This window comes from Narcine bancroftii, chromosome 12 (genome assembly GCF_036971445.1).
Source record: "Narcine bancroftii isolate sNarBan1 chromosome 12, sNarBan1.hap1, whole genome shotgun sequence".
Lineage (NCBI taxonomy): Eukaryota > Metazoa > Chordata > Chondrichthyes > Torpediniformes > Narcinidae > Narcine > Narcine bancroftii.
Window position 1 is genome coordinate 85,426,900 of NC_091480.1, and position 27,387 is coordinate 85,454,286.

Below are 27,387 nucleotides of genomic sequence, written 5' to 3' on the forward strand. Positions count from 1 at the left end.
TTAAGATATGAAGGTATTTATTCACTTAGGATGCAGTGAATCTTAGGCATACTCTTCCCAAGAGGACCATGATTGTTACAACTCTATTCATGACAGCAATTGATAGATTTTTGATTATTAAGGGAATCAAGCGATATGGGATTAGTTAAGAAAAGCAACTTTCAGACAAAACATCAGATGTGAATATGCTGGAACATTAAATTGTAAGTCCCAATGAGTGCATTTTTTTCTAGGTTTAAACTACCATAATGCTGCCTCAAAAATCTTCCAATCCAAAAATAAAATTTTGTTTTGAATGTGATCTTAAAGGACACATTGCTTTGGTTTCACAAAACTGAAAAAGGACGAAATCCAATTTCAAGTCAATTGGCCCTTAAATCAATACATTTGTTTTCCCTCAAGGATGAATTTTTTTGAAAGACATTAAAGCAATTGTATGCCATGATTTCACATCTCACATATTATGAGCTTAAAGTGCCACTCAAAAATAAATCCCTTGAAACACTTCTTTTATGAATGATTTTGACAAATATTTAATGATAATAAATGAGTATTTAACATAGTTTTTTTTACTGAATTGGTTTATTTTACATATGCCTAATATACGGAGGAAAAACTGCTACTACGGAACTATCCACTTCCCTTTTTTTTTGGTTTTATCTCCATAAATCTTTGCTTGGTTTAATTTGATGTGGTTTCACCCGATGTCTTTTTAACCATTATTTATGCAACAAATCTGCAAGCTAAATTCTCTTAAAAAAATTCAAAATAAATGACATTTCGTTGAAATGATTACTGAAAGCTTTCATTTCAAATCTGATTTTTTTTTTGCGATAATACAAAATCAAAACTTTCAGGGTCAATAACTGGGGTTTAATGAGTCCAAGCTGATGGTTCAAAATGTTCATATTTTCCTTTGAGGTTGGTCAAGTTGACACCTGATATTAAATACGTGATGTCATCCAACTTAAAGCGCACTTTAGAGTCCATATCTGATGAGCATGACAAATGGAGTTATCTAATACTGTCCTGCATTGTTTCCTTACTGTCCACTAAGGCCTCCAATTGGCTCTTTCCGTCTATATTCCTGAGGTTTGAGTCAGGAGTCACGCAATCCACATCATCTGGTTCTTGACTCTGTGGTGAAATTGGTTGTCCACCTTTCACCCGCTTCCACTTCATTCTTCTATTCTGGAACCAGACTTTTACCTACGGAACAAAGAGTTAGGAATTACAGCTGCTCCAATTGCTACATTTGCTTCCCACTTTTTTATTTATTTAATACATCACAATATAACAAATCTCTAACAATATCTACACATACTCAGTACACACACACACACACACACACACACACACACACACACTATATATATATAATATATATATAGTGACATTTTCCATTTTCTCCCTTCTACCCCTCAAATAACTATAGAAAAAACAACAGAACAGAATGAAAAGAAACATAAAGACAAGAAGGAGTGTCATCTAAATATTGTGTGATTCACATTTTCCTTCCATATACCATATCTCGTTAAGAGTTGGAAGCGAAGTTGATGGTTACTAATAAACTTTGCATATGGTACTTGCTTCCCACTCCTATACAAACCATTCTAATCTTCAAAAATGATTATAATTCACCAAAATTCCCCAGTGCCCAAAGTGTTACTGGTCAATGAGATAATCACTCCATATCTGAGGTGATTTACAAAGTGAACCATCAAGGAGTAAGTTACCATAGAAAAAATAAATTAGAACTGCTTTAAAGAGAGCACAGAAGAGATTTAGCAGGATGATTCCTGGATTGGAGAACATGTCTTATGAAGAAACATTGACCAAGCTAGCACTTTTTAGAGTGACAGACGATGAGAAACAATTAAACCTAGGTGTATCAGTTTATGACAGGCATAGATAGGGTAGATGGCCAGTTCCTCTTTTTCCCAGGCCAAGACCAGAAGACATCTGTGTAAGCAGAGATGTTGGAGGTATTTTGTTTTTACACTGAGAGTGGTCAGTGCTTGGAATCCAATGCCAGGGGTGGTGGTGGGGGCTGGTACAATCATAACATCTAAAATACTCTTAAGCAGGCATGTGGATGTAGGTAAAATGGAGTGCTGTGAACTGTGAGGTTGGAAAGGGTTAGAATGATGTTGGAGTGGGTTTATGCAGGTTAAATTTTAATTTTAAAAAATTTGACATTCGGCACAGTTACAGGCCCTTTCCGTCCATGAGCTTGTGCTCCCCAATTGATCTATAACCCCAGTATGTTTTCAAGGGTGGGAGGAAACCAGAATACCTGGGGAAAAAACCCATACAGATATAGGGAAAAGTACAAACTCTTCACAGACAGTACCAGATTCAAACCTGGGATGCTGGTGCTATAACAGTGCCACACTATGCTAACCCTGCCACCACTATGTGATTGGCCTGTGCTCTGCTGTCATGTTCTATGTTCTATCTAGTAGTGAAATTGAGATTTAATCAGGATTCCTGTTCTCAGGCTTTTTGCTATTTTTTTTCACCGTATTTTAACTTCCTTCTTGAGGACAGAAGTTTGTCACAGGTCTGCACGTGCTGATCATATGGTTGATCATTCCAATGTGATTAGAAGATCCCAGCTGCAGGGATCTGGAGTGGAAACATTGCCTAATTTCTACCACCTCTCCACCCCGGTGCATCTAAAGGCTGATTCAAGGGTCTTCCAAGAATCAGTTAATGCAGCAACAAGTGAATCTAACAAACTCCTGCTACACACAACTCAAGGACTTTTTGGTCCAGTCAGCAGGGGCGAGAAGGAATTGTTGGCACCAACATTATTATTTTATCGTTTTGATGATGGGTTTCTTCTTTATGGCTGTAATCTTTTAAAAAGTGTAGGGTTGGTTCCGAGCGTGAAGAACTTTTTCATTCTGAGTTTGTGAAAGGCCAGCGCCTTAGTGTTTACTGAGAGAAATCAATTAATTCAAACATATGAAACACTAATTATAAACATCTAGGCCCATAGAGACAGCATCAGTATATGTTTTATTTGCATTATATTAAACTTTGCAGTGTGGACTCAATAACAGTATACATTGCATTCCAATCTAATGACAAATTGGCAGAATATTTCATTTATTCCTTCATATTTTGAAAACCAAAGCACTGCATTCTTGCAACAGTAGCTCTCTGGTTGAGATATACGTCTTTAATTTATGAGGAGGCACCGCACCAAATAGACGAACTATTATGGTTTTAAATGAATTTGGAATTTAACAGGTTAATTCTTACCTCTGTGACTACACAGGGACTACATACCTCTGGAACAACAAATGCCATAACCATTAGCTGGAGGTTTTGTAGAGTGATTAATCTGTAGTTTGCACAATAGTGTATTTATAAAACCAAATTCCTGTTCTATGAATAACTACTTTTCCACAAAACTCTTCACTTACCAGAAATTTGTGGACCTCGTATGGAAGCAATATTCATTGTCACATCTCTTGTTGCTGGAAATACTAGTGCAACAATGTGCTTCGCAGCGACTTAAGGTCTATTGGTTTGGCAAACAATAATGTCCACAGCCGAGTTAAAAATTGCAGAGAGTAATGCAAGAGGAAAAAGTAGGCTCAATTAATAGGAATTTTCACCTACAGGAATAAATGGGGCCAGTGGAAACAGGAAACTATGCTTTATTCTCCAATTCATTCATGGATTCATCAGTTGTTCGGAACAAATAAGAGTTAATATTTTTGGTGACTTTACTGTGCTGTTTTCAATTTAGAAATCGCATCTCAGGTTTTAATCTTTGCCTTCTTCGAAGACGTTTCCTATATTCTGTCTTATTTTCTTGCTCTTTCAAAACAGTAATTACCCTGAAATCTAATAGCAATCTCCTTTTTTTTGTCCCAGTGTACACAATTGTGGCTGCAAATGCACAGGTCCCCACAATTTGTATCACATTAATTTTATAAATGCCCCTGATTCACAAGGGATTCTTAAGCACGGTTTGTCAAGAATTTTCCATGTGGACCTTGACATTAAAGAATAGGAGCCGGTGGTGGAAATGACTTTGAAAGTTCGATGTGAAGCTGTCAAAAGGGAAATTCTCCTGTGGAGAAATGCAAAGCTCGATTTTCCTCATGATGTCTTGGATGAGTTGGCTATCCTCTACCTCTTTGCTCATCGGGATGGCAACGATCCCGCTTAAAACCAGGAATTGTCGTCAAGGACTCCATATTTTTTTGACAAAAAGAATCTGGGATTTGAAAGCCACCTTCTTTCACTGTTTCTCCAGTCCAGGTGTGGCTCACTCCCACAGAGTTGTTCATCCCATCAGATGGGTTTAACTGCAAATCACAACCAGCATTTGAAAGTAAAAGAGCTATTGTTCTTAAAGTGGGCAGAAGGTTATGGCCTGTTTTTTTTCTATTTTTTTTAATTTTTTATTTTTCACACCATAAACCACATTAACCATGATACATACTTTTCCCTTTTCAAATATATACAGTGCCATTTTCTTCCCCCCCCCCCCCCTCCCTCCTCCCATCCCACCCTCCCTACGGTTATGGCCTGTTTTAGGAGGAATCTATTGTTACCAGATGCCACTCAAATGAGGCACAGCAGGTTTTATGTGGTTTTAGCGCTTTTACTGCCATGTGTTGTTGGAGTGGTTGAATTAACGTTTTTCACAAATGTCCTTCCTCAATAATAACAAATGTCTCAATCACTCAGACCAAAATCACCTGACATTTCCTTTGCAATTCTGTTCTCTTATCGGTAGCGTTCTGCAACTACCGTTTGTATTGAAGAGGAGGACAAAGTTCCATTGGCTCACAAGATATGGGAGCAGAAGTTGTCCCATCAAGTCTGCTCTGCCATTCAAATCACGAGCTGATCCTTCCTCCCACTCCCTCCCAGGGCTTTTCCTCTTGATGCCCTGACTAATCAAATACCTATCAATCTCTGGTCATCTCTGGTTACCTTCTTCCTTGACCATTCTCATTTTAGTTTAGAGATACAACACAGTAACAGGCCCTTCTGGCCCACAATGCCCAAATATACCCAATTAGATTGTTTTCTGTCTACTCTCGGCTTCTGCTTTCCTCAAGTTAAAGTCAGCGAAAAAAAAACTGGTGCTGTTCCAAGGAATGTAATTCACAACGTCAAAAATTTCCACTGCTAATCTTCAACACGAAGTCCAAAAATAATAGTGTTTGACATCGCACATGATTTCTGGATTGGACTTGTATATTGTGTTGCTCAATGTCATCGTATGAGAGAAATGGCTGAATATTTGCCATTGGGCTCTCGGGCTTGGATTTAAACTACCACTTTTTTTTTCTTTTTTTTTAAAAATTTTTTATTTTGGATTTAAACTACCACTTGATGTGGAAAGGGATTATTCTCCTTTCAATCTGCAAGAAATTTACTCAAACTAAACCTAGGCACTCTTGAACATGGTATTTGTGGGCATGTTTGCTTACTGTGAGGAACATAATTCAGAACTAATTGTCTGCCTTAGATGTAAACTAAGAGCAATGCTGGCACTTCCTCACTTGGGAAAGTTACTTCTCCACATATCGCATATGAGTTCCATGGGTGAACAAAAATTTGAGGAACATGGCTTCTCTTCAAGTGACACAACTCTTGTCAACTTGTTTGTCTGTAAGTTATCGAGAGTCCTCTGGCCAGAGAGAAGGTTTATATCCAGTGCCTTTCGTTCTCTGCGTCAGCCAGTAACAAAGATTTCAGCAACTATTTGAGAATATTAAACGTGAAGTATTGAAGAAAGGTTTGAATATCGATAAATTGATTACTAAAAGTAAAATAAATTCCTTGTTAAATGAATAAATAAAGTAAAAAAAAAGTTAAAAAAAAATTCCTTGTTATTTGGGTCGGTCGATAAATGTTCAATTAAATCAAATATTTACCTGTCTTTCTGTGAGATCCAGGTTTACTGCTATCTCATACCGCCTCAGTCTGGTCAAATAATTATGATGGGCAAATTCAGCCTCCAGTTCTCGAATCTGTTCTTTAGTGAACGCTGTCCTTTCCTTTCTGGCCTTGTTGCTGGTCTCTGACTTGTAATTGGAATCTTGAGTTTCTGCAACAGGTTATAACAGTGTACGGTTACAAATGTCAGCCATGCTTCCTTGAGCTCCGCACTGTGCCTATGAAATTCAACAATGGAGGTGTAAAAACAAATTTCCCTTTGTCTGTTTCAATCATGAAGGGGTCCTGCAACAAAACTCAAAAGAACAGCAGGAAGCTATCAGGGTTTCCTGACAACATTCCACCCACAATCATCACTGCAAAATAGATTTGCTTTCACAACACTTCCACATATCCATAAGCAATGTGTTACCTGAAATATTTGACACAGTATTGAAGCTAAATTTTGACAGTTTGCAAATTACAGATTTATTGCCAGGGTACATACATGACATCACATACAACCCTGAGATTCTTTTTCCTGTGGGCCAGGCAGAAGGCCTCAAACCCGCAATGTCAGTAATATATCTTTACCCCGCCCCCCCCTCTATAGGCGCTGTGAGACCACCCGAGTTCCTCCAGCATTTCTGTGCTTTGACTACAATCATTAGTGCCTGCAGATGTCTATGTTTCACAGAAATTCTACTTGTTATTATTTATAATGGCTGGTTGACTTGAATTCAACTTGGTGATTGAAATAACCCACAATAATAGGAAACTTGCAGCAACTCTTTTGCACCTTCAAGATGTCTGAAGGTAAGTTAAAGTCATAACTTAATTTTAAAGTGCAGGCCTGTCGAAAAATGGTGTTGGGCAGATTATGCACAGCAAGATTTCTCCTCCTCCAAAAAACACTATTGGGGCAATCCTTTGGAAATTGCAGGTCAAAAGTTGGATAATTGCACCTTGGTAAAATATATTTGTTCTTCAAATGTTTTCATGGGATTTCATTGAAGTCCACTTGCATCTGGCATTTTCAAAGTAAAGAAGCAGAATGAAGCTTGAGCTCAAAGCTTTATATAATACAAAGGCAAGAGTAAGATTATCTGTCACCTAAAGAGTCTCTGTGGCTCATTTGGTAGTACTCAGACAGAATGTTGGGGGCTCAAATTTTCTACCGGACCATCGAGACGGAAGGGAAAAGTTCGGTGGGTTCAAATAATAGCGGTCTGGACACAGGCTGAACGCAGAAATAGTTTTTATTGAAGCGCGCGTAAGGGGATCACAACAGGAATAGCATGCACAAGTATTCTCAATCACACAACTCAGTGCAACCAGTCACATCGGGCGAAACACTGCCGAGGCCAGCAACTGCTTACACTCTCACAAGCTCAGCACAACCCAGTCGCATTGGACTTAATACAACTGATACTCGCAACTGTTTATTCAGACTTATCACACACAGTTGGTAGTACTCAGGCAGAATGTTGGGGGGGTGGGGGGGGGGGGGGCGGCTTCAATTCTGCGAGCCGGCCTAAGTGCCAATACTCAATGGATGCTCCTGTGCAATGCAGAGGAAACACTGCATGGTTGGAGGTGCCATCGTTGGATGTGAGATCTTAAACCAATAAACTTCTTGTTGTAGATCCCATGGTGACGTTCAGAATAACCTCAGAGGTGGCAAGCTCAATATTTATTCCTCAACCTGATTGAAACAGTTTATCCAATTATTATTTGTTTTTGTGGGAACTCGAATCAGTGCTCCCAACCATGTAAAAATGCTATACCTTAAAACAAATTTACTATCTGTAAGACACTTTGGATGCCCTGGAAAGCATGGTGTCAAATAACAGAGAGTTTGTCTCTTTTTAATCGGCAAAATGACTGTTTTGATAAATAAAACTAGTGAATATCAATAAAAATTGCTCCCATTGTTGGTTAACATGGAGGCTAGCTTATTTTAGGACTCAGCACCCCTCCTGAACTTCATGTCAGATGCTGCATTCCTCACTGAGGAATGATTTCACTGCTGATCTTGGTTACATCTCAAGTGATATTCAATAGTTGATTGCAATGTGGGACTCATTCTTGAATTATACTGCAATTAAGATTGGGATTGCTTTGGCAACAGCCCAGCAAAGACATCATGGGCCCAAGAGCATTCTTTTAGGATCTAAACATTGACAGTCTTTGTGATTTTTATTTATTTTGTCCTCCGCAATTAATGAGCAGATGGTAACATAATGATGGTGGCGGGAGAGTTCTGATTGCACCTACAAAAATAATGGAGCAATGTTCTTCTGATTACATACAAGCGAGAAATAGAAGAATAATCTGAATTAATTTGGATGCCTTGATATACTTCACAGCAACCTCAAATTTCATTCACAGTTGAAGAAAATTTAAAGTGTAGTCTTCACAACAATTACAATTATTTCGTATTTTCTAGTGACTACAAACCCTACTCCAGTTTCTTAGTGTGTTGGCGACTCATCCATTGTTCAAGGTTACTATTTTCCAACAGTTTCTAACTTTTTTTTCCCCCCCCTGCTGGAAGCATTTGCTGGGAACCTAGCTAATTTGTTTTACTGTTGACATATGAGATCCATGCACCTCTCACTGGATCACCAGATGGAGATCCTGATTTTACCTTTATAAAAGAACAGAAAATGGTGGAAATGCTCAGCAGATCAGATGGTAACAACAGAGAGAGAGAGAGAGAGAGAGAGAGAGAGAGAGAGAGAGAGAGAGAGAGAGAGAGAGAGAGAGAGTTTATGATTTAGGTCAATGATCCCTCATCAGAACTTGGGTGCTAGTGAAACATAATTGAAAAGAAACACGAATTCTGCCTCTCTCTGCACTGACGCTGCCTCATCTGCTAGGTGTCCACTGCATTTTTATTTTAGTCTTTATTTCATCGTTCCAGCACTGGCAGTTTACTTTTGCTTTTCAACAATCTTACCATTTCCCATTGGTCTTTAGACCAATTACCACAGCCCTATCACCTGCTGATTCAACTTAGACCGGCACATGAAGGACGAACCAAACTCGAGGTTCTCCTGACCTGTCAGGAGCAGGTATCAAGCTAGAAAACTTGTCTAGTTTTATTTACATGTCTGAACAATATCTTGACTCACCTTGTACCATTCTAACTCCTGTTGGTGAAATCAAAAACACCTCAGAGATTTCAGAAGAGGTTCTAATAAGCAGTCTCTCTATTGGAGTGCCAAAGAATTGCTCCACTGCCAGTTGTACTTATTGAGCCTATTCAGATTCCTCCTAATAACCTGTACAATGTACTTTGGGACATCCAATGGTCATAATAGGCAATGCATAAACGCAACTTCCTTCTTTACCAGCCGAATAATTCAATTCAAGGTACAGGTCTAACTCTGTGTGCAACAGCCCAATAGAATCTACAACCAAGGACCAATCCGCACAGTTCCATCTTGCACGGAGCTTGCAGTAGAATGGCAATGATTAAGGAAGACATCTGTGTCTAGAAGGTGTAAAAACAAAAGACTTGCCGAGCCAAATTCAGCAAGGAAGAAATTTATCTTAATTGCGATGACCTCAACCATGGCAGAATTCCAAATGCCATCTGCTTTAAAAAAAACTCATGCTATTTCCTCCATCAATCCTTTTTTTGAAATCCACACTTCAAGTTACACATCTCCAGCACAAATAAAAAACAGAACTAAAAGGTGCAGCATGGTTCCGACGCACTGAACCATCAATGCAGTCCCTCACTGACTTGTTAAAGAGGAAATCCACCTTCAGAGCTGCAGGAGATTTTATTATAAGCTTGACTAAATCTCCCATATGGAAAAGGAACTCTGATTGCAACAATACAAATTTGGCAAGAACAGCACCAAGTGAAAGCCAGGCTTCCTCTTGAAATGGAATAGGGGAAAAAAAAAATTGGACAATCATTCTTTTGTGGACTTTCACACAAATGTAAATTTGAACACTTCCAAAAGGACAATTTAACACACACATACTACATGTAATAGCACACATGTGCTATCAGGCTTCCTGATCATGTCAGGCAGTTAGATCTGGAACTTGGCTTGCCACTGTTTCGAACAGCAGTCTGCAGAGGCTGTGGGAGCACTGGAGGTGAATCCAAGGACACTTAGAGAACCTGAAAGGACTCTAATTTAAAAAAAAATTTAGACATACGCATGCTAACAGGCCCACGAGCCCATGCCACCCAATTATACCCAATTGACCTACAACCCATGGTAAGTTTTGAATGGTGGGAGGAAACCAGAGCACCCAAAAGAAACCCACACAGACACGGAGAGAATGTACAAACTCCTTGCTTCTCTTTTACTACCGTAAGTAGTGCAGGACAACACTAATGGCGACTCTTTTTCTGGCTTGCGGCAGGCAGAAGGCAAGATTACTTGACAATAAAGGAATCTTGAATATTTTTAATGATTATGAGGGGAGGCATAATGATATGTTTATTGTCATATACATTGTACAATGTACATATTTAGACATACAGGCCCTTTCGGCCTGCAAATATACCTAATTGACCTACAACTCCAGTAAATTTTATTTGAATGGTAGGAGTGTTATGAGCCCAGAGGACCCATAAACCCAGCAGCAATAGATATTCACCAAGACAAATGGTTACTTAAACAAAAGTTGCTTTTAATTATTTTTAAACATGAAAATAGAATCACACTTTAACTTATCACTATTGACTTAACTAACCTAACTTAACCCCCTTCTAATTCTAAGCGCACGCTTATGTAATATGTGTGTAAGTTCAGAAAAGTTCTTTGGTTCACAGTCCAGTCTCACTTCTCATTCCTCCAAGTTCACTGGCTGCAGAAAATTCTTATACTGTTCAAAGAATTTAACATTTATTATGTTCACCAGGCTTTGGTGCTTGAAAGGTAAATGGTTACTGCTCAGGAAGGTTCTTGTCGGTTTACAGAGAGAGATTTGTTGTTCCAGGACATCCACACAACTTATGTACTTCCAGTGTCGTGCTGACTAAACTTCCACCTTCAGGATTCTCTAGATGATAACCTCTTTCTTTCAGGTCAACAGAGTTCCTTTTTGTTTCCCTCATTCCAAGAGCCTTCTCCTCTTGCATGAACCACAAGGGCTTTGACTAGCCCATCTTCCAAAATGGGCTTTCCACAAGTTTGCCAGCCCCAGCTGTTTCTGCTCACTGTAACACTGTGGAAGATCTCTCTCTCTCTCTCTCTCTCTCTGCTTGCAAAACCACTTGACCCTTTCAGAACATCTCCAGACCATCTGTGGCTCCACCAAGATCTTTCATCTGTTGCCTTTTCTAAACAACAATCCATTAGTGAAGTCTCTCAAGCACTCTTCAAAGCTCTTGCAAAAGCTGTGGAGCCGATATATCTAGCAGAACTCCAGCATTTCAAATAAGATCTGTTTTAAAGTCTTTGTATGTGACCTACTCTAACACACCTTTCCCAATTTATTTCCCAAAAACTTATCTATAGACTCTATCACAGGAGGAAACCAGAACATCCCGAGGAAACCCACACAGACATGGGGAGAATGTTAAAAACTCCTTACAGGCTGTGCAGGATTCGAACCCTGGTCACTGGCTTGCTAGCAGCGTTGCACTGACAGCCATTTTTTTTGCACTGAAATTCTTACTTGCTGCAGCCAAACAGGTGCTTTGTAAACAAAACTTCAAAACAACAATAGTATACTTTATTAAATTAAAAAGGCAATAAATACAAAGAATAGATCATAAATATTGACAGCCAAGCAAAGATGTTCCAACATCTTACAGCAGCTTATCTGGCTGGAGAAAAAAAATGTCTAGGTTAGCAGCGTTACCATGTCGAGATAGGAAACTGTGTTATTTCCCAGACTGACACTTTCATTTATTCAGAACAGATCATCTTTGAGACTATATGTACATTGTCAGAAATGGAGCAGAGACTTTCTCCTGGGTGTTTTTTTTTCTTTAACCAACCACCAAGCTACAAAAGGCCTTGTCTTCCACTGAACATTATTAAAGAAAAATTAGCTCAACTGCAATTTATTTGTCTGAAATTAACCAGAAGCAATGTTATAACTAGATCAAAGCTTCATTATTATGTTGATTTTCATCTTTATGTACATCATAATGAAGACCTTTGGCTAAAAAATTGAGAACATTTTTATTGTTTATCATTCTTTCACTGGAGGTGGGTACAGTTGCCAATCCAATCGCTTATTGTACATCCTAGTCCCTAAAGAGAGCAGTCTATTAAGAGTCAACCACATCTAGGCAGATTCCTAGACTCTGAAGAATTTTTTAACTGAAAAGGTTTTTACGACAATCAAATTTTGTGGGGTTTTTTTTTCCAATTCACAGTTTTTTAAAAAAATAACACAAATTTGAATTGCCTCACGATCAACGATCCAGAACTCTGTCTGTTTTCTTGTAGCATCACCGCTATGCTACCATTCGAGGATGAGGTTTAGGAGAAATGTAGATGTGCGGAGTTGTCCACCCCAGAAGGTCATCCTTCAGCCTGTGGTTATACAGTATATTTTCATTAATTAAGAGAATCTCGAGACAGTGGGTTGTGGTGAGGATATTGGCATAAGGTACAGAGCAGCTATGATGATGGAGGAAGGGACCATGTAGCATAATCTTGCTCTTTTTATATTCCTATGGATTGGTCTGGTCTGGTATTATATGGTATAGGGACGCCTATACCCCTGACTTAAAGCCCTCCAAAAGGTAGTGAACACAGCCCAGGACATCGTAGGCAAAACCCTCCCCACTATTGAGACTATCTAAAGGGGAAGCAACAGCATGGAGAGCAGCAGCAATCATCAAGGATCCACACCACCCAGCACATGCTCTGTTCTCACTGCTATCATTAGGAAAGAGATACAGGTGCCACAAGACTCACACCACCAGGTTCAGGTACAGCTGCTCCTCCTCCACCATCGGACTCTTCAACAATAAGCTCAATCAGGGACTCATCTAAGGACTTTTACTTGTGCACTTTATTGATTTTTAAAATTTTTCCCTGTATTGCACAGTCATTTTGTTAACATTTAATATGTTTACAGTTCTTTATTTGTTTACATGGATACACTGTACAGTTTATTTTTGCACTAACAAATGGTAATTCTGCCTTGCAGAGAAAAGAATCTCAGGGTTGTATGTGATGTCATGTATGTACTCTGACAATAAATCTGAAATCTGAATATTTTCCATTGAATATTAGGCTTAATTGGTTGGCGACTGTGTAGCACAAAAATACATTTAAGAATCCTATTGTTGCAAATGCAGGAGATTACACCAGAGACTCATCACCACTTTAAATTAAATAACTAGGAGATGGACATTCAAATGCACTTGCCTTCATTGCCCATATCCCAGAAACAAATGGAATAAATAATTCAAAGTGTAGGTCCTACCAAACCTACTCTAACCATGCTGGACTTTTTCTTTTTCAATCGTTTTTTATTGTTCTTTTTTAAATAAATACAGTACAATGAAGAAAATGGAACAAAACTGACAATACAATATCACATATGTGTGTATACACATAAATAAATAAATAAATATTTTTTTTTTGATCCATTAATAGATTTATATCTATATAAATAAAGATAAAACTTCAAAAGTATAAATTCGGTGTGTGTGTCGTCCATCCTCGTCCCCCCCCCCCCCCCCCCCCGTCCCCCTCTCCCCACTGTACTGGATGAAGACAGAAAAGACATCAAAAATATTTCATTTAAAAAATACATACTACGCTATCGGAAAAAAAAAGAATCGGAGCAGCTTATCCTGAGGCTTACATATATTTTGTAGTTTTTGATTCATACCGTGAATCAAAAAACAAAGGTAAGACTATATCTCATCTGAAAGAGTGAGTACATCTAATCACATTAAAAACATTTACATCAAATGAAAATAAGACATAAAAGGTTGCCATGTATCTTCAAATGCATGAGATGTAATTTTTTTCTGAACCTAAGCAGGACAAAACATGAGAGAGCCGTTGAAACACTGTTGGAGGTCTTTCCATTTGAATAAGATGGCTCTTCTGGCCACAACCCACTGTGCAGTTATTAAAAAAAAATCCTTTATCTGGTTCAGAAAGAGCATTTATTGGATTGGGTTGTAACTCCACCTGAAATACAGTTGAAAAGATACTAAAAATTTCTTTCCAATAGATTTCAAAGGATGGACAGGACCAAAATATATGTACCAATGTAACAATGTCAGACTTGCATCAGTCACAAGTAGGGTTAATATTAGAAAAGATACAAGCCAGATTATCTTTGGACAGGTGAACACGATGCACCACTTTGAATTGGATTAATGAATGTTGGGCACAGAGTTAAGATGCAATTATGCCAGACTTCAATAACATTCTCTACACCACAATGTCAACATTTCCAGATTGGCTTTCGTTTATCTCTTCGAATCACATTTCAAATGAACACCAAGAAACAGGTATCTCTCCTGTTCTTTTAGAATCAATTGGATTTTATTGAAACGCGAAAGCCTGCAGAAGCTGAGATTGTAGCAAAAATGTACCAAAATGCTGGAGGAACTTGCAGTGTCCATAGGAGACAGATAAATTGCCGACTTTTTGGGCCTGAGCCCTTCTTCAAGTCTCTTGAAATAAAGGTAAGTGTTCATTCCATTCTATCGGTGAGGGCCAGGCAATTTTTCCAACAGAGGTATTGAACTACTCGTGTTATAATATTTCTATTAAAATAGCAGAAAGAATAAAGTTGCTATGTTCATAATATTCCAAATGGCAACAAGGACAACAATAATTTCCAGAACAACAGAAAGACAGATGATTTCCACAATGTTCACTACTTTATGAACTGTTCTTCATTCAATCAGATGTTAGCAAGATGCAATGATAAAAAAATCCAACCCTTTACCAACGGATATCATTGCTCTGTTCCACCAGTAACACCTTGCCCATAAAAGGTTATGAATAGAATGCAGTAAATAAACTGTGATGAACATAAATTATTTCAAAGTATCTAATCCAGAATTATAACCTACAAATGAAATGCAGATCATTTCAGCTTGGACCTTTTAAAGATCACAATATTGATCAGAAATTGCCACTAGATTACAATTTCTGCAATACCATTGCCCTGCCAAGTATCACTCACTAAAGCCAATTTCTGTTCGAGCCAGTCATGCACTTTGGCTTTGCTCAAACAAATCAATGTTATTCCATATGGTTACTTGGCGAGCAGTAAGGCACAGTTCTGCAGATCATTCACTCCCCTCTTGATAGCTTTTCGGCTTAATGAAGAGACCCAACTTTAACTCACATCTAGGATGCAGTGTTGATACAGTGGGGAGTAGTGCAACCACGAACAGTATCGTGGCAGACCAACAGATTGGGGTGCTGAAATGGGCAACAATGAGCAATGGCCCAGTTTACATCCACAGCTCGACTAACTGTTGAAATGATTGATATGAGCAAAAAGAAAATCCAAGTTGTGAGAAAGTTCTATGAAATGGTTTGCTAATGCTTTTTCTATACCGTGAAGAAAGGCTCAGGACTGAAATGTTGGTAATGTATCTGTACCTCCGATGGACACTGCAAGACCTGCTGAGTTCCTCCAGCATTTCTGTATTTTTGCTATTTCTGATCACCAATTTGCCCAAGGCTAATTTCACCCTTGAAGTCATGACACCAGTCAGATGTGAATGTCCGGTCCCTGCCTTCAAGCAAGCAGAGATCCCATGGCATTGGTTCAAAGAGAACCAGCTGTGTTTTCCCTGGACAATATCCCTCAAACACCTAAACCAGATTATCTTGTCATTATCACAGAGACGAACTTGCTGCACACAAATCAACGGCAAATGTTTCCGAATTACACTGGTGACCACAATTTATAGGTGCCTAATTGGCTGTGAAGTGTCTTGGGATGAACAACGGTAAACACAAACAATTCTGTCCTTTCTCAAGCATCATTGCAGAACGATAAAAAAGGAGGCAAAAAAAAAGATAAAATAATTTAAATTCAATGCCGAAAACACAAAGTATAAATTTCCACACAGTTTGCTGATCTTGTATTAGGAGACGTCTAAGAACAAGCACAGAAATGCATCTAGTTAACGTATACTTTTATTTTAAACGGTGAAAATGAAGTACCAGAGATTGACTGCAGCAGCCAGGCACAAAATTCTTCCATCTCTGGGTCAGAATCAATGTTTAATATTGTCATAAACTAAAATGGGGATAACCTGGGGGATTTGAATATGAAAACTGCCAAAATTTACACGTTTTAGGATTAACAAAGGCGAAATAATCATGAACACAGAGGGATGGTACTCATGATTAATAACAAAACAAACTGTAGATGCTGGATATCTTGGATTCAAACAGAAAATGCAGGAAATAGCCGATAGGACAGCATGTGTGGAGACCAGGCACCTCCACATAGCTGCTGAGAAGCAGAAAATTTGCGTGAATTGTCTGCTCCATTGGCAGTGTAAAATTCATTTGCTAAATTCCATCCTGTAATTTTTCCACCAAGACCCCAACACATGTTTGTGGTATGGCTGCAGTGTAAATTGACCGCAGGCGCTCCGTAAGAAACTGGGCTAACGAAAATGACTTCCACTCACGTTCACCCTCCGACAAACTCTGCAACACAGGAAGGCAGCGTAAAAGCACTTCCTGTCTAAACGACCACTCCGGCGGCAAGTATGCAAATTTTTAACAGAATCTTTCCTTTATTTCTGTGTAAACTCTGCAGGGCATGACCAGTTAACTCAGGGTTTCTTTCTCCACAGAGTCCTTGACCCAATCAGTACACCAAGCATTTTCTGTTTTTATTCAAATTTTAGAAATGGAAGCCCTTGCATTGGTTTTTCTTCTAAAGTCGAGATGACTTAATAGCTGTGATTCTGAAACACGCTCTCTGAAATAGCCTGAATTGCTATTTATTTTTTATTTGAGCGCAGCCTCCTCCCAAATATCTTTCCTTCCGACCAAATCTATTTTTAAATCTTAACCATCATCTCTACTTTCATTCCACAGCCTAAATCTTAAACATACACCTCATTTTTTTTTGTTGTATTATCTTTGTCTTGGGATCCATAATGAAATGTATGGCCTTTATTTGGTGGGAGATTTTTTCTCTCTCAAAGGCAGCTTGTGCTTATCAGCTTATGGCCCATTGTTCAACCCAGACTCCTTAGTCCCTGGAAATCATCAAAATATATTTTATAATCTTTATTCATAATCTTAAATATCCCAGTTAAAATATTCTTATAGTAAAAACACAATGATGGAGAAACTCTGCTGGTATTTTTACTGCAATCACTGTGTCTGCAGATTTTTGTGTTTCACTCTAAATCACTCTTACTTACGCTGATATTTTGGTGTTAGTATTTCCTCATGTCAATCAATATCCCTGCAAGTCTATGCTCCATTATTTCTATTTCTTCCACATCTCTCTTGGGTGAAGGCCTAGGACTGCAGCTATCTTCTGATGCCGAATGTAGGTTGTTTTTTGAACAGTGGCCCCAGTTGGCTGACTGCAGCTGTGCTGCTGTGAGATTTGGGATTGCACTCACGTTGTAAAAGTGAAGGACCCACTATTGTCACGTAATACTACATTGCTGGGTCCAGGGTAGCACTGTTACCACTTTAAACCTCTGGCCAAGTTTCGTCTCATTTATAAAGTATTAGGAAACTACACGTTAGTCTCACTCACTTGCAACTCTAGCCCATTATTTTTCTAGGCGTTGTCTCTACGTACTATAACCTACCTTGGCTTGCATAGATGTTCAGCAAACAAAAGAGACCAGTTGTGCCAAATTATCTCTTTCTATGCTGTGAAATCTATGTAATTTTGTCCGATTCAGAGTGCTGATTCTGAGTACAAAAATTATAGCAGGAAAATCGTTTTCCAACAACTTGGGTTCTCACATTAATGGAAAAAATGTCATGTTTTTATTCTAAAAAATGTAATTGAGGAAACAAAGGAGACAAAGCATGGATATATTGAAAGATTAGTCTGCAACAATAGTACTTCCCTTGTACAATTAGCAACTCCTCTATTAATGTTGGCAGAGAGAGTTTCTCAGTTGCATACAGCCAGGAAAAGCTCAAATGAATTGATCCATAAACAAAATGGATTCTGATTTATTATAACCTTCCCTTCTGTATTTTTATGTCATTGTTGGATCAGATGTAGTAACATGTTGCTTTTAAGATTTTACATGAATAAAACCCAAAATGCATTCGCAATGTATCGAAATGCTCCCTGAAAGAAAAGTTTAGGAAGAATTTACATTTCCAGCAGACTTGTGGGACAATGAAGATTTTTTTTTACATACGTCCAGATGCAATGTAAACTATTTAAATTGGATGTTAAAGTGAGATTATTATTTCAAGTCATCTGGTGATCAAGAATTTTCAAACGCTGTGAGTTTTGTGCCTTGTGAAATCCAGCCACATCATATTTCTCAACTGCGGCCCGGCAGACGTTTTACTGAACGCAAAGCCACATAAGCCACGGATATTTTGCAGTCTCAAAGCTACACATTAAAAACTCAGAATGTTTCTTATATTGGCATAAGCAGAAAATAATTCACATGTGATGCTTAAAATAACTCTGGTGAGTTATGTTTTTTTCTCAAATTTTATTTTATCGGCACATGTAACAAGTACATACATAGCCAAATTACTATAGAACAAAATCAATACATGCATTTTACCATTTTTCTCCCCTCCCCCAACCTACTCCCTCCCGCACAGAACCCCCCCTCCAAAGAAAGCAAGAAAAAGAGAGAAAGAAAAAGAAAGAAAAAAAACAATATAGATTAATTGTGTAAACAATACTGGACATTACCTTATAACTAAATTATGACCTAATTATGTTAATCTCTACAATTATGAATATAAAATATATGATGAACTAAAACACTACTGTATAATGTATAGTACTTGGTCAAAAGTTTGTGGTGAAAACATCTTGCAGGATTTTTATAAACACCAATGCTGCTCAGTTGGTCCCACTGACTTCCAAGTTGCTCTTTGCTTTTGATAGTCCAATTATTGAATTTGGTTGAAAACTAACACCAACAAAAGACAATAATTATTCCTGTTACATCCCTAACTCTGTAAATGCCAGAGCTATGATTTGCTTTGACCATGCTCAGCTCAATTACACGTTTTTCCAGTTTTTGATTCATTTTGAAGAAAAAAAATCTGTAAAATATTTTGATCTGCTTTTGAGGGATCTGCTTGCAATTTCAGATGCTCACTTAATTCTTTAAAAAAAACCCAAAGTATTTGAACTCTGCGGATACATTGATCCTTAAATGAGCAGATAGAAGAAGCATTTAAATAAAGTAAATATCCTGACATTTATCTTCAAAATAAACAAAGTCTAAACACAACATCAGCTTTCCAAACCTTCCTACAAACCAGTGAGCTGAACAAAGTTTGGATTGGGTCCAATCAACTTTATCCAGATGTTGCTATTTAAAAAAAAAGAAAATCCCTTTTATTGTTAATAAACACATCACACTGATTACTTCAAGATATTTATTCAAGTGTAGTCCAATCAATAGATATGATTGTTGTCATAAATATTATGCTATTCAAGTAAATTATCCTTCAAATCTAAAGTAAGGAGACACACATTTGATAGTGTGAAGTTGTTAGTACAATGCACTTTGTTTTATTTGCAATCAGATTTTTTTTTACAAGGTCAGCATGGTGCACAATATGTAGCTAATTACATGGAGTTTTCAATGTTCAGTGTACTTCATATGAAGTGGTTAAAGCTGGGGAATAAGCAGCATCAATATAAAGGATCCTGACCCAAAATGTGGACTGACCATTTCACTCGATGGATGCTGTCTAACCCTATGAGTCTCCAACTTTGTTCACTCAGGATTCCAGTATGTGTGGGAAATTTAAAACCAAAATATATCAGTAATATTCAGGACCAATCAAATTCAAGAGCTGAAAAGTACAAATGCACATAATTAATGCAGCAGGGAGATAACATCAGGATTTACTAAAATACAATTTACAAATGCTGAAGGAACTCAGAGAAGTAAGAAGCATCTCTGGAAGACGTGGGTGAGCTGATGTTTTGGGTTGAGACTCTGCAGCAGGACATAAAGACATTTTACACCCAGTTTAAAGGAAGCTTCTCTTTAGAAGATCCATATTCCAAATTCCTTCTCCAGCGTTGCTTCCCATGACTGAACATTAAAAATTGCAATCACCTGCGACTAATTTTCTTGATAATGCATACTTGATGCAGAAAAACAGACATGCAAAATTTGTTGAAACCTGGGAGAATATTGCCTAATTATAACAATTTACTGATGCATTAATCAAAATATCCCATTGATCCGGTATATCAGCTAAAGAGGCACTTAAGCTTATTTTACATTTACATGATGTTCTGGAACAAGTACCTGTAAATCTTTTATGACTAGATTAAAAATATAGAATGAATTGTCATTATGTTACAATTTTAGCATGGGTCTGCTCTGAGCTAACAGATATTACTGATAATTTTATCCAAAAAAGGCTAATTTGTAAAGTAAACCAATGGTAAAAGAACTAATTCAGATAAATAAAGAAAGGAAAAGTTGAATAGTTTAATTTATTTATTCATATGCTCATTCATGTGATATGGGTGTCATTGGTAAGGTCCATCCCTAATGACCTCTGAACTGAGGAGCTAGTTAGAGTCATCCAGTAAGTGAAGTCACATTCAGGCGAGACAGAGTAAGGTTGGCAGATTTTCTCCTTTGAAGGTTTCAGTAAGCCTGATGGGCTTTTATGAATTAAATGCTTACTGTTACTGAGACTAGTTTTAATTCAGACATATAATGATTGAATTTAAATACATAAAATGAAATGGTGAGGCTCAATCTCATGCCCCACCTGTATCTTAGCCGCTAACTACAATACCCAGATACTATATTTCACCAAGGGTGAAAGGTGTTAAGGCAGAAAGAAAGGTTTAAAGTAGACATAATATATAAAGCAAGAAAGTGGTTAAAAAAAAGACAAAAGAATGCACGGATACAAATAAAGCAGATCAACTCACTTCAGTTCCAAATTTAAAATTAAAATAGATGTGGCATTATATCCTGATCAACATCAAAGTTCACGTTTAAACTGGAGTATTTTTCAAGATGAAATAATGAAAAATTTTTAAAACCTGTAAAAGAGTGACATAAATTCCTTGTTTTAGAAATTATTATAATAACCAAAATGCTGGAGAAGCTCAGAAGGTCAAACACTGTCCTTTATATAGCAAAGGCAAAGAAACATCACTGATGCTTCGAGCTTGAGCCCTTCATCAAAGTATGATACCTTATGATACTTTGATGAAGGGCTCAAACCCGAAACATCGGTGATGTATTTTTACCTTTGTTACATAAAAGGTTCTCCAGCATTGTGTATTTTCACTTCAACCATGGCATCTAAAGTTTTTCGTGATTTACTACAGAAGCAATCTAATTTCTGGTCTAGGAAAGTGTGTATGAATCAAGAAATTATTAATTTATATGAATCTCTCATAGCAGTTCACCTTGTCTGACAAGAGTAGTGATTTGACCTTTTATTGATTTTGGAAAACATTCCTTCAAAAATCAGAAAATTTTTTAGGATTTTTTTCAACAGAAAGGCTTACTTTTGTAATATTTATTTATATTTTCTTAAATCATGTTCTTATGTACAGATTCAGAGATACTAGACCCAAAATGTATGTTTAATGTTGCAGTGCACTTTTCAAACAAGCCACAAATAGTCTCTGGTGGGGTCTAGCAAATGCCAAATTGTAAAGTCATATTTCATGTCACTGACAAACTGGGTACACATGTGTCTTTTATTTGTTCTATGTTTTTTTCCCTCTTTTGTATCTTTCTTCCTAATTCCATATATTACAAATCATTTATCTGAAAAGTAAAATTTGTGGCAACTGCATAATCACTCCAAGATCTGCCCACAAGCAATATTGATTCGCTTTTTTTAATTTAAAGTCTGTGCTATTATTTATTCACGCCTGTCGTAATAAAAATGGAAGTCACTGCTAAGAATTGGGTTACCCAATGTTGTAAAATGATCAAATTATTAATACCACAAAATCACTTACAAAATACCAGATTTCATAAACAAATATACTGATATAGTAACGTTGTTTTACTTTTAGGTAAACTTCAGGTATAATAGTAATGAATAGCATCTGTGATTCTTGAAAAATGAACTAAACTTTGAAAATCTAAAACATGTGCACATTCGAGCAACAAACTTTAGGAATTGTTTGTAAACCATTGAGAATTCTCTTAAATGTATGGCACTCAGGTCTTTATTAATAATTGAATTAACATTGATCAGATACCACATAAATGAGGATTCCAGTTTGGTCATTAATAAAGACAAAAACCAAATGCAAAGAATAATTTCTTTAACCCTACATATTAAATTCACACCAGTTGAGTTAAAAAGTGATCATACATAAAATTATTTGATACAATTTTGCAGTTCGGGATAAGACTCATTATATTAAAAATGTCAAAATATCAGAAACTTTACAATCTCCTTAAAGGAGATGTTTTGCATATAATTCCGCAGACTGCAAAAAAAAATAGGGTGACACGGTTGGCACAGCAGTTAGCTTAATGGCTTTACAGCACCAGCGATCGGGACTGGATCTGGGTTCTAATCCCGTGCTGTCTGTAAGGAGTTTGTACGTTCTCCCCGTGTCTGATGGGTTTTCTCCAGGGGCTCAAGTTTCCTACCACCATTCATAAACATACCGGGGATGTAGGTCGATGGGGTGTAAATTGTGAGGCACAGACTCGTGGGCTGAAATGGCCTGTTACACAGTGCTGAATGTCTAAATTTAAAATAGCTGAAGGTGTCAATATAGCTAAGGTGTAACACGCATTTATTCCACCTGAAGATGATCTAAAGCGGGTGATTGGTTTCGGATAAGACAATAGAAGATGTAAAAACACAATCCTGGAGAAACTCAGCAGGTCATACAGTGCCCTTTATAGCGAAAACTACCTAATCAACGTTTCAGGCTTGAGCCCTTCATCAGGCATGGGGGAAAACGTCGGCAGGCGTCCGAACAAAAGAGCAGGAGGGGATGGTAATTTGCTTATATAAACGACACGACCTGGTGAGTTTCTCCAGCTTTGTGTTTTAACTTGTCCTCGCTACAGCAGAAGACGCGAGAGCGAATACTCGTCCTGGCGCAGACCCCGATCGAGGGCTCCACTCAATCCTCGCCTTCTGTCACTTCACCTTCATGCAGCTCAACCATGGCACAGAACCGCATTCGTTCCGTGGCCACAGGCTCCAGGTGGGTGCCCACAGGGCGGACATTGTGGGGCTTGTAATTTCGAATGAGATTGTGAATGGACCCGGAGTGTCAATACTCTGCGATGGACCTGGAGTGTCAATGCTGTTGGATAGAGCCGGAGTGTCCATGCTGTGCGATGGACCCGGAGTGTCAACGCTCTGCAATGGACCCGGAGTGTCAATGTTCTGCAATGGACCCGGAGTGTCAATGCTCTGGATAGACCCGGAGTGTCAATATTCTGCAATGGACCCGGAGTGTCAAGGCCTTGCGATGGACCTGGAGTGTCAAGGCTCTGCAATGGACCCGGAGTGTCAATGCTCTGGATAGACCCGGAGTGTCAATATTCTGCAATGGACCCGGAGTGTCAATGTTCTGGATAGACTCGGAGTGTCAATATTCTGAAATGGACCCGGAGTGTCAAGGCTCTGGATAGACCCGGAGTGTTAATATTCTGCGATGGACCCCGACTGTCAAGGCTCTGCGATGGACCCGGAGTGTCAAGGCTGTACGAACGGACCCGGAGTGTCAAGGCTGTGCGAACGGACCCGGAGTGTCAAGGCTGTGCGATGGACCCGGAGTGTCAAGGCTGTGCGATGGACCTGGAGTTTCAAGGCTCTGCGAACGGACCCGGAGTGTCAAGGCTGTGCGAACGGACCCGGAGTGTCAAGGCTGTGCGAACGGACCCGGAGTGTCAAGGCTGTGCGAACGGACCCGGAGTGTCAAGGCTGTGCGAACGGACCCGGAGTGTCAAGGCTGTGCGATGGACCCGGAGTGTCAAGGCTGTGCGATGGACCCGGAGTGTCAAGGCTGTGCGATGGACCCGGAGTGTCAAGGCTGTGCGATGGACCCGGAGTGTCAAGGCTGTGCGAACGGACCCGGAGTGTCAAGGCTGTGCGATGGACCCGGAGTGTCAAGGCTGTGCGATGGACCCGGAGTGTCAAGGCTGTGCGATGGACCCGGAGTGTCAAGGCTGTGCGATGGACCCGGAGTGTCAAGGCTGTGCGGACGGACCCGGAGTGTCAAGGCTGTGCGATGGACCCGGAGTGTCAAGGCTGTGCGGACGGACCCGGAGTGTCAAGGCTGTGCGGACGGACCCGGAGTGTCAAGACTGTGCGGACGGACCCGGAGTGTCAAGGCTGTGCGGACGGACCCGGAGTGTCAAGGCTGTGCGATGGACCCGGAGTGTCAAGGCTGTGCGGACGGACCCGGAGTGTCAAGGCTGTGCGATGGACCCGGAGTGTCAAGGCTGTGCGAACGGAGCTGCGACATTATTGGCACTGGATGGTTTGGGGATAAAACGAGCTTCTTTACCTGCCACCTTCCGCTGAAGGTGAGACTGTTGCCGTCGTGGAATCAAATACTTTGGGCGCTGGATGGAGATGTTTGCATCCCCGGGCTGGGTCTCCCGTCAGGAAAGGAGAGGTGCCGGGCAATGGACCCACTGGCCCCAGTGTAAACTTTTCCCCTCTAAGTAACTTTAATGCAACTTCGCTTTAAGTCGCCACCAACTTCCGTGGAGTAAATTGGAAGCTGTGGCTGAACTTTTATTTTTGGCTTCACTCACCTAAAACGTCGCGCTTCCTTTTCGGCGGCTTCTTGTCGAGTTCCGAAGCCCCGATGCCCCGCGGGCTCGCGTAATCCCCGCACGGCGCCGGCTCCGAGCCACCCGTTTCGAAATTCGCGGAGCCGGCGGACAGGCACGAGGTTTGTCTGTCCCTGGCCGCCGTCGGCAGCGGCGCGGGGATGTGCCACTCGGTGCGGGGGAAGCGGCCCGCGTGATGCTCCACGTAAACCCTCTCGTCGCCGGGGAAGCCGTGCGACGCCGACACCAGGCACGGAGCAGTGAAGTCCGGGTAAGCGGGGAAGTCGGCGACCTCGGATTTTTTGTACAGAGAGAAAGGAGACGGATAGTGGTGGAGGCCGGGGACCCCCGCCCCGGAATGTGGATTTCTCATGCAGCTCCAGACGGCGGCCCCGGAATGCGAATTCCGCATGCAGCTGCCTGCAGATTGATCCATTGAAAGACTGGAAGGTGCTGGCTGCCCTCAAAAGTTTTAAATCCTCGATCTGTGCAAAATGCACCGCCCAGCCTTCTGTAATAAGTTTGCAATGATCAGATCCCTTATAGACCTGTGTTCTCCCCCCCCCCCCAAAAAAAATCAATACAAACTCACATGCCTCCAGTCAATGAGGCTGTCTCCCTCTGAGTAGGTTGGTGGTAAAAGTGACAAGCTTATAGTGTGTAATGTGAGAGGGGCGGGGTTGGCCCACCACATGTTGCATTACTCGAACCAAGCAAAGAATTGCTGCGATTAATCACCAGTATTACTGTATACGCAGAAATTTTATATGCACAACCTTTAATGGCTTTTTCAGAACACAGGATATCACAGGCGTTTGGAAAGCAGACAGCATTGTCCCTCCTTGTTCAAGGATTACAAAAAATAAAAGCACACACTGGACACTTGCTGTATATCTCAAGGATTCTCTCCCTCTCCAGCGATCACGTTGCATACTCTCAGTCCACGAATGTTAGCAGGGATTTTAAGCCATTGGAACAATGGGGAAGGTGGAATGCAAAAAAAAAGGTGAAGTGGAAGTTATTCCAATTATTGAAAGACTGTAACTAGAATAAAGGTTTAAATCATGTCACTGACTGATTTTCTGGAGAGTTTATGAAGATTAGTGTAATGACTAACATAAAAAATAAGTAAAATGATGACGTTTAATCATTCAGTTCCAATGTAGTTTTGGAGTGTCAATATTCTGCAATGGACCCGGAGTGTCAAGGCTCTGGATAGACCCGGAGTGTCAATATTCTGCAATGGACCCGGAGTGTCCATGCTGTAGTTTTGTTGAACATAGATGAATTATTGAGCATTTTTGTTTGTTTTAAGGGGAATTTAAGTTTTAAAAAATCAACAAGAGAAACTTATATTAGCACCTTATCTAGAATGCATGCTGTAGCATTCCAGAGAAACTTAACCAGACACAAATTAATCAGACATAAAACTAAGCAAGATTCTTTAGGGTAAGAAACCTTGATGAAAACAAAACGAGTTTCAGGTTGCATCAAAGGAGAAGATCAGATGCTGAGTTGGATTGTGGTAGTAGGTAGTGGCGTTTTGGAGGATTGTTTGGCTGGGGTTTATTGTGGGGGTGAGACTATGCAGGGACTTTAAAACAGGAATGTTTTAAAATTGTTACTGCGTGTTAATGAGCAAAAAACGGATAGGTAAATGCATCCTTGAGAAAGTTAGAGTTTAAGTCAAGAATGAGAGGAATCAGATGTGCCTAGAATTTCATCCCAGCTTGGTCGCTTCAATAGAATTAAACTCCAGAGGCAGAATTTAAAATGCCATGGCCACTAAGTAGCATGTTTGATCCTACTGACCACTGAATCTGATTTGCTTAAAGCTATCCCACTAACATAAAAAATAAGTAAAATGATGACGTTTGATCGTTCAGTCCCAAGAATTCTCTATTTCATGCTGTAGTTTTGTTGAACATAGATGAAAGATGGACTGGGATGCAACAGTTATAATAAATTTTAAGATCCCAATATTGTGAGCTTATCATGTTTTTGTCCGATACTGGCATAGAGAAAGATTTTAAAGAAAGATAATCTCACATTTCATACTTTGTCACGCTGGAACGTGCAGGGGCAAACGAACCATGCGATCCATAAAACCCCGCCACAGTCTACAAACAATCAACATGATGGTGCAATAATTCGTTGATTGAATCATAGACAACTTCTCCAGCCAATCTGTACAATTCCACTGTAGGAAGATATTGTGCCCATGAAGGAGTTTTCAACAAGCATTTTTCACTGTTTGATTACAAGGTGTGACAGAATGATGTAATAACATAAAAAAACATCATCGTGCCACCTAATTTGGAAAGCCACTATGCTAAAAAATAATCAAAATCACTTAAGATCCTTGCTCTAAAATAAAGAATTCTTAATTCTTGCGGCAATGCCACTCTAATGGCATGTCCTGACCAGAAGCAGATCGGCACAAATACTATCTATAAGCAAAAATAATGATTTTTAAAAAAAAGTTGAAAGCTTTCAGGTTAATAATCAGGATCCATTTGCTTTTCTGGAATGAGACATGCCAACTT

The 27,387-nt window shown here is 39.4% G+C and overlaps 1 protein-coding gene and 1 long non-coding RNA gene across 3 annotated transcripts in view; one reads left to right on the top strand and one right to left on the bottom strand.

The window, feature by feature from the left end:
* On the bottom strand, window positions 1-25,417 carry meox1 (mesenchyme homeobox 1). Its single transcript, XM_069907378.1, has 3 exons — window positions 24,824-25,417; window positions 5,913-6,085; window positions 1-1,209 (listed from the first exon to the last, which is right to left on the bottom strand). The coding sequence occupies exons 1-3, from the start codon at window positions 25,275-25,277 to the stop codon at window positions 1,015-1,017; spliced, it is 822 nt and encodes a 273-aa protein (XP_069763479.1). The 5' UTR covers window positions 25,278-25,417; the 3' UTR covers window positions 1-1,014.
* LOC138747794 (uncharacterized) overlaps window positions 24,381-27,387 on the top strand; it is a 72,772-nt gene continuing 69,765 nt past the window's right edge. Inside the window, exons 1-2 of one of the 2 annotated variants that reach the window (XR_011347658.1) lie at window positions 24,381-25,112; window positions 25,636-25,847. This is a non-coding gene — a long non-coding RNA (uncharacterized lncRNA). The remainder of the gene's footprint in view (window positions 25,113-25,635; window positions 25,848-27,387) is intronic. The other variant, XR_011347659.1, reaches the window with a different exon arrangement.

Coding starts and splice junctions, on each gene's coding strand:
- meox1 (XM_069907378.1), bottom strand. CDS start 25,277: ATGGATCAATCTGCAGGCAGCTGCATGCGGAATTCGCATTCCGGGGCC. Junction 6,086..24,823: donor AAGGAAGCGCGACGTTTTAG/GTGAGTGAAGCC, acceptor AACCTGTTGCAG/AAACTCAAGATTCCAATTAC. Junction 1,210..5,912: donor TGGATCTCACAGAAAGACAG/GTAAATATTTGA, acceptor TTTGTTCCGTAG/GTAAAAGTCTGGTTCCAGAA.